Source organism: Ixodes scapularis, unplaced genomic scaffold (genome assembly GCF_016920785.2).
Source record: "Ixodes scapularis isolate PalLabHiFi unplaced genomic scaffold, ASM1692078v2 PGA_scaffold1__304_contigs__length_218370807, whole genome shotgun sequence".
NCBI lineage: Eukaryota > Metazoa > Arthropoda > Arachnida > Ixodida > Ixodidae > Ixodes > Ixodes scapularis.
In genome coordinates, this window is record NW_024609846.1 from 40273580 (window position 1) to 40281181 (window position 7602).

The 7602-nt window shown below is 48.6% G+C and overlaps 1 protein-coding gene across 1 annotated transcript; it reads right to left on the minus strand.

Annotated features, from left to right (window-relative positions):
* Window positions 1–811: 811 nt before the first annotated feature.
* LOC115317415 (mucin-7-like) lies at window positions 812–2068 on the minus strand. The gene has a single exon (XM_029977063.2). It carries the CDS (start codon window positions 2066–2068, stop codon window positions 812–814), a length of 1257 nt encoding a protein of 418 aa, XP_029832923.2.
* Between the last annotated feature and the right edge of the window lie 5534 nt (window positions 2069–7602).

Consider the following 7602-nt stretch of genomic DNA (forward strand, 5'->3'; position numbering starts at 1 on the left):
TGGAATCCAGACGCCACGGACGTGGGGAGCGTGCGACGGCAGAGTCGAAGCAGAACTTGATAAGTAGCGGACGGTGATCGGAAATCTCTTCTGGGCACGACGGGAAGTCCACCGCAGTACAGGTCTGTAGCGCGGCAGATAGCGTGCGAGGCAAGTACAGCCGGTCTATGCGACTTCCCGAAGCCCCTCTGTTCCACGTCGACTGGTGGGTGGATCCATGCAGTAAGGACCATCCGTCTACGAGGTCGAAGTGCCTCACAAGCCGCCGAAGTTCACGGGCGGACCAGGTTGAGCGACCCTGACCAGGACCCCGAACGTCGGCGTTAGAGTCCAGAACGCAATTGAAGTCGCCGACCAAAAAGCACGGGCCCGCGTCGAGTAGATGCACGTCCAGGCTGCGGAAGTACTCGTGCTGGAAGGTCGATACAGTTGGTGCGTAGACAGTGACGAGGCGAAATTTCCGTTCACCGAAGAAAAAGTCCAAACGAAGAGTCCTTCCCTCCGTATCAAAAAGATAAGTGGCATTGCGCAGCAGACTGCGATTGCAGACAACCACGCCCACGCCCGTCGCGCGGCGCGGCGCGTAAGAAAAAAAAGCAGTCACAGAAAACCGGGATTCGAAATCCGCAACGTCACGGAAGCGGGCAAAGTTGGTGTCTTGCAAGCACAGAAGATCGCAGTTCTGCATCCTCGCGAAATGCATCACTTCAGTTTGCTTCGCTGGGTTTCGAAAGCCCCGCACATTCAGGGATAATATGCGAAGTGTGGCCAGTATAAAGTAAAAAGGGGGATAGGGACGCCGGCGTGTTGCTTAAAACGTGGAGCTGTCGGACGATGCTGGAGAGGGGTCCCGACGCGGGGGGGAGGACTTTCGCGGTTTCTTGGGGCACGTGGCTCGTGGGCCCCCACTGTCAGTTGAGCGGGAACCGCTGCTCCTGAGGGGACGCTTGGAGTCCTCGTGCGTTAGTCGGTTCGAGTCGGACTCCGGTGTTTCAGTTGTGGTCGTATCCATACTGTCGGTCGGTGTCTCTGCGGGGCCACCTGGAGCGGGGTTCTCGTCGATGACGAGGTGGTCGGTGTCGCTGGACACCTCGCCATCACCCGACGCTTGGCTCCACGCTGCATAGGTGGTGTCGCCGACAATAACCGCGGCGGTTCGGGCAGAGTCCGTCGCTTCGGCTGAAGTCACCCCCGAGCCGGTCGGGCTTGGCTCAGGTGGGGCGGGTGGGGGCGGCGACGGAAGAGGCGGTGGTGCGGCCGCGGCTGCGGCGTCAGGTGGTGACGGAGGGGCGACGGTGGAGACGGTTGGTACGGCCGGAGCTTCGGGGGCGATGGGACGGGTCGCGTTTCCTAGGTCCAGGGCCGGGAAATCGGTGGCGTAGTTTCCGGTGACCATGGAGGAGTAGCTTCTCTTGGCCGTGCAGTCCACAGTCGCGTGGGTTCCACCGCAGCGTCCACAGTTGGCAGTGCAGCCCTCGGTTGGGTGCCCGAAGACACCGCAGCGGTCGCAGTAGCCCGTCGTACACTGTGCCCGGACGTGGCCCTCCTGCCTGCAGCGTCGGCATACGCGCTTCAGGCCGCGGTAGTCGAAAGTAGCACGATGTCCGGCGACGCGCAGGAAGTTGGGCAGGGGGTTAGCCTCCTTCATCTCCATGCGGATGAAGCGGGTTCCTGTTTTCACAGTCGCCGTTCGGTGGTAGGTTGCGTAGGAGACGTCGATAACTTTGCCGTACGGGGCCAGGGCTTGTACGAGCTGGTCGTTGCGCACAAACGTCGGCAGGAAGAGGCAAGTCACATTCGTCACCTGCGGACCCGTCGGCACGATGGGGACTGACTGGTTGGCGATGGAGACGCTGCCGGCCTCACGAAGCTTGAGGGCGGCTGCACGGGTGTTGACGACGACTTGGAAGTTTGTACCTCCTAGGTGCTGCGCCGAGAAAATTTCGGGCAGCCCCACAATGGCGGATATCCCATCAATGAGATCGTCCGCCGATGTGCCTACTGGCACGACAACGTCGAAAGCGTGCGCTTTCGGCGGGGGAGATGATTCCGTCGACGCGGCCGCCATGGCGGTTCGCACCCTCGCCGGGGCGCTCGACGACACGTAGCCAGGGACCGCAGAACGCAGGCCCCGGACGAGATGCAGCCAGGAAACCAAGAACTCAGGAACAGCGACGAGATGTTTCAGCTCCCTAGTGATCGCTAGTTTTGACCGATTCCATGGTTACACAGTTTCGAGTGTAATTCGTAGCCACCCTGAACAAGAGTCCCATAGGGCTCAAGTACCTGTCACATCACTTTTAAATTTTCTCGTCAATGGCAGCGTTGATGATACTGTGGATTCTGTCCAAACTTCAACCAGGCTGAGCCGCCGAAATCTCTTACCATATTATCATTCTCGTGATTGTTGTTTTAGCAGGAATTACTTTAAAGCCGAGAAATCACAACAACCAAAACCGGGACTTAGCTCAGATTCAGCGGAGCTGTTTATGACATTTTTAGCGTTCCTAACTTAATATCAGCGTCTTTGAAGCTGTATGAGAATGATAATAATGTAAGAGATATGTCTGCAGCTCATCCAGGTTGAAGGTTGGACGGAATGCACAGTACTGACTTTGGCGGGACATTTTAAAAGTGGTATGGCAGGTACTTGGGTTCTGTACGGCACGTGCTCAGGGTGACTCCGAATTACACTCAAATCTGTGTAACCATAGAATTGCTTAAAATTTTCGATCACTAGGCAGCTGAAGAAACACCGACCCATGATTCCTCGAGTACGGGACGAGGCGCTTGGGGGATTTAGCAAATTGTCTATTCGGGCGTAATGTTAACACTTTGGAATAATTAAGCTTCATTGAAATCCTCGTGAAAACTAGCACAAATAGTCTCAAACTTAAGCTTGTCAAAGCTGAAGTTTGGGAATATTTGTGGTAATATTTAGCTCGCGAACAATAAGTCATTCAGAGTTTGCTGACACAAAAAAGTTTTTGAACTTTTTTTTTAAAGTTTTTATATTGAAAACCGGCCGCCAGATAAGCCTTATATACGCCAGATAGGTCTGTATATACGCCATATCAGGCTGTATATATGCCATATAAGTCTGTATATACTCCAGATAAGTCTGTATATAAGCCATATCAGGCTGTATATACGCCAGATAAGTCTGTATATACGCCAGATAAGGGTGGATATAGGCCGTATATAATCATATAATGTTTGATAGGGCCAGATATGGCCCCGATATAAGATTTTCATACGGGCGGCAATTGGAAGTAAACCAGACGGTGGCATGCCTCAAACAGCATTCAAGCATTAGGATTTTTATTATCAGTTCAGGTTTCATAAACCGTTTTACATGCGTGAATTTTTTTCACAAGGCCTCATAACGGAAGGATGGTGTTTGTCAAGTTGATCGATTTTTTTTCTCTCATTTTGGATCATTCTTAACTATGGTTTAAAGACAATTCAGCCATGAAATGCAATTGAGCTGCCGTGTCTCCTACTAGTATATTCTACTATAACGAAATAAATATAAAATGCCTAAATGCCCAGCTGCATGGTTCTTCTTAAGCAAATTATTATTCATTATTTGAATCCCATATAGTTTTAAGTTGGTATTTTTGTTTTATTTTCCAGGAACATTTCTTAAATATATATTTCTAAACTATGCGTTTGTATGACTAGTATATCACACGTACATGAACCAATAATAAGTACAATAAATTCAAGAATGCGAATAATGGTCACCGGTTGTCAAAGCTAAGTTGATTTTTTTTCTCGCCTGTCTGGCAATATTCTAATCTCACATGACCGCCACACCTGTCCAGGTTTCTAACAGAGCAGCCTTCCATCCGGTCAATCATTTCCGAGCGTCCACCCCTACGCAACACGACACAACTGAGCGTATACGCTGTAGTAATAACAACACTGGTCACAAAAAAACAAAACGCAAAAGAAGAAAACCCGAAAAACCACAAGACGTCCGGACCGCGGAACAGCTCGGAGAGAGTAGACGAAGGGTACACAGCCGAATGCCGCACCGGCTCCGCTCCACGGCTCCACACAACCGAACTTCCTTTGTTATCCACGCGATGGCGCGACGAGCCGCCTCGCTCGGATGCACATCGCAGCGCCAGGGTCCAGCAGCAGCAGCAGCAGCAGGCCAATCTGGCTTCGCCATCTCCTCGCTTCAGATAAGGCCCAAAAACGAAAAGGAGAGCCCCTATTATTTTCTCCCCGACTCGGCCGTTTCTTCGTGGTCCTCGAAAATGGCTTCCGACGGAGTTGGTGGCCGTTAGTGCGCGATGACGGCCAGCGATCCCTACCGGCCCCCTTCCACCTTACGGTGGACCACAGAGGATGTTACCATCACTCGAAGCCGATCCCACACCTTGTGGTTGTCACGTGACCTTTGGAACGCGAGAGACCCGTTGTGACGTCACGCGTTCTGAACGGCTGGATTGGCTGGGATAGCTCGTAGCATCCGTGGCAGTCTATCGTGAAGGTGAACCGGAGCACGGCTCTCCGTTCGGCCAAGCTTAGCGGAGGGCCCGGTATATACATCGGCCATCTTTTTTTCTTGCGCATCTGTCTTATGCGATTTGCGCCTTTTTTTTCAGTTGCTTTTTGCTTGCTCGATATGAGGGACAATGTCGGTGTTTACGTCGCTGTCTGATTCTACCCTTTTCGTCTTCGCTTCTTAGGTATTCTGTTTTGGATTTTGTTATACGTTTGTCCCCCTGGCTTCACCGGCCGCCGCCGATTGAATACCCGCTAGAATAGGGATTCAATCGCACCGAGGAATCGCCGCTTGAATGACGACTGCGTCGCGGAAGCTGTCGCCCTCTCGAAACGCTGAGCGATGTTCCCTTTCTTCGCCACGTTCTGTTCCGTTTTTCTTTTGTTTAGTTTTGCCAGTGAAGCGGACAATGATGAGAAGGGCAACTGCCGGTGTAACCTCACTTCCGTCCTTCCATTAGAGGTAAATGATTCTGTCCGAACTCGCAGCGCGCTCTAAAGAGGCCGGGCGACTTGCCTCCGATGTCTCCCATTCGAAAGAGCGAGGCAGTTAACCCGCAGCTTGAAAGACTCTCTCAAAGGCGTTGGCAAAACCTCTTATTGGGCTCGTGGCGGGGCTGTCATTCGGTTCGGCCCCAAATATTCTTGACAAAGCCCTGAAGTGCTACAGAATGCGCACGTGGCAAGAACGTTTCAGGGTTTATATGGAATAAGGTGGGGTGGATAAAACTGGATTTCAGCTTCGTTCGAAGTGAGTACAGGAAACAATTTGCCGAGAGAAGATCGCTGCATGTATGATAGGGAGGGATTGAATGACTTTGTCACAGTGTGAGGGCCGGCTTTAGGCATGGGCGACTTAGGCGGCCGCGTCATATCCCGCGCTGGCACCAGGGCCCCGGACCTCGAATGTGGACCCCACCGCCCCCAAACCAATAAAAATATTTCTGGTTACTGCGTCCGTAATAAAAATAAAAATGTTTTTTTTTTCTTTTTTTTTGTTCAAACTGCGCGATAGTATATTGTGACAAAGACACCGAGGAGAGGGCACGTCGGTCGCCCTCTCCTCTCCAATACGCCGATTCCGGTATTTGTTTTTTTGTTTGTTTCTTGTTCCCCCTATAAAAATGATTTTGGACTTTTTATTGAAAACGTGTTGACTTTTTGTTGACTTTGATTACTTCCTTTTGACTTTGACTTTCTGTTAACATGGTCAACAGACAGTTTGTTGACTTTGTGTTGAAACATTTCTGATGATTTTTTTCAGCCTCAGTCAAAAGAAAAGCTGTTGACTTTCTAATAACTTTTTGTTGATTTTTTTTTTCTGCTGACTTTCTGTTGACATGGTCAACAGAAAGTTAGCTGACCTTGTGTTGAAACGTTTTTGATTATTTTCTTCAGCCTGAGTCAAAAGAAAAGCTGTTGACTTTCTATTAACTTTATGTTGATTTTTTTTTCTGCTGACTTCCTGTTGACAGTGTCATCAAAATGACCGCAGACGTTCTGTTTACTTCGCGTTGAAAATTTTCTGTTGGCTCTCTGTAGTCAGTGTCATCAGAAAAGCTACAGACTTTCTGTTGACTTTCTATTGAACATTGTACACTTCGACAAGATGTCAAAAGTTGCTAAGTTTTTTCTATAGTTTCTGACAAGGTGAGAACGGGAATCAGCTTCAGTTGTCCCGCCTCCAGCGCGAGCCTACTACCCTTGACAGCGCTTCGGCGTTCACGCACCTCGAGCGCGCGCGTGCAGTCAAAGCACGACGGAAGGCATGGGGCCCTCCGTCGTGGAGGCCAGGCGCTCGAAAGGCATGCCCTGCCGTTCTGACTGTGTAAGTGACCATAGTGACTTTAATGACCATATTGAATAGTCAACTAGCCAAGAAAAGCAAAATAACTATTTGAAAGTGGAGAAACTGCCTTGACTCGCTTCGTCCTGAGCGGTGCTATGCAGAGAAGCCATATTATTTCTTATAGGAGCCATTTTCATGGATGTTGTTTTAGCGACTGCGCCGAATTATTATTAGAAGTACCAATGCTTTTTAGTAAGAGATATCGTCCACGAACTTCGAAAGACAGTTTTCCCTTTGACAGACTCCTGATGAGAAGTTCAAATACTTGGAACCTTAATAAGTTCTGAGGGGGTCACCGGCCAATTGATTACCTTCAATATGTAGGCTATATAAGGCTCTGGGGCAGTTGAGGGGTCTGTGATTCAGGCGTTCAGTGCAAATAAAAAAAATAATTCAGGTATTCAGTGCTTTGTGTTTGTTCCTAATGTGTAGCTGCGCGTGTACGTAGTAGTGACTTCAAATACCAAAAGGATACCATTTACTCAAACGACATAAAAATTTGCGTTTTTTTTTCTTTTATTTTGCTGCAGCTAAATTGGAGGAGCGGAAAGATATAGTAAGCTTTCAAAACATTGTTGAATGATTAACTAAGCTGTAAAGAATTTGTTTTCTTTTTATTCTTCTGTAGCCTTTCAGTTGAAAAGCTGCAAAAAAAAGCATCTTGGAGGCGACAGAAAGTCTGTTGACTCTCTTATCACAAGGTGGGCCAATATTCAAAAGAAAGTCAACAGAAAAGCTAGAGAAAGTCAGATGAAAAGTTTGACATTTTATATCCTCTGATGCTTTTTTCAACAGATTTTCAACAGAAAAGCATTACGGGAAGTCTGCTGACCTTCATTAGAAAAGTGGGCCAATATTCAAAAGTGTGTAAACAGAAAAGCTGTTGACATTCTATATCCTCTATTGACTTTTTCAAAAGGTTTTCAACAGAAAAGCATAAAAATTTTTTGTAAGGAGCATATGATCCATGATTTGCTAAATGGTCAGCATGGGTTCCGACGCGGATACTCACCAGTGACACCAATTATTCACACGATCCATGAATTCACTCTTATAGGGGACAAGAATATGGCCCAGTGGGAGCCTTTTTTTCAGATTTCGCGAAGGTTTTTAATAAAGTATCACACCGGAGAATGCTATATAAACATAGGCACTAAAACCTGATTGCCTTTTACGATGGATGGATTCTTACTGTACAAATCGTCAACAGTACGTTATTCCTCGTAAGGCGAAAG

Coding starts and splice junctions, on each gene's coding strand:
- LOC115317415 (XM_029977063.2), bottom strand. CDS start 2,068: ATGGCGGCCGCGTCGACGGAATCATCTCCCCCGCCGAAAGCGCACGCT.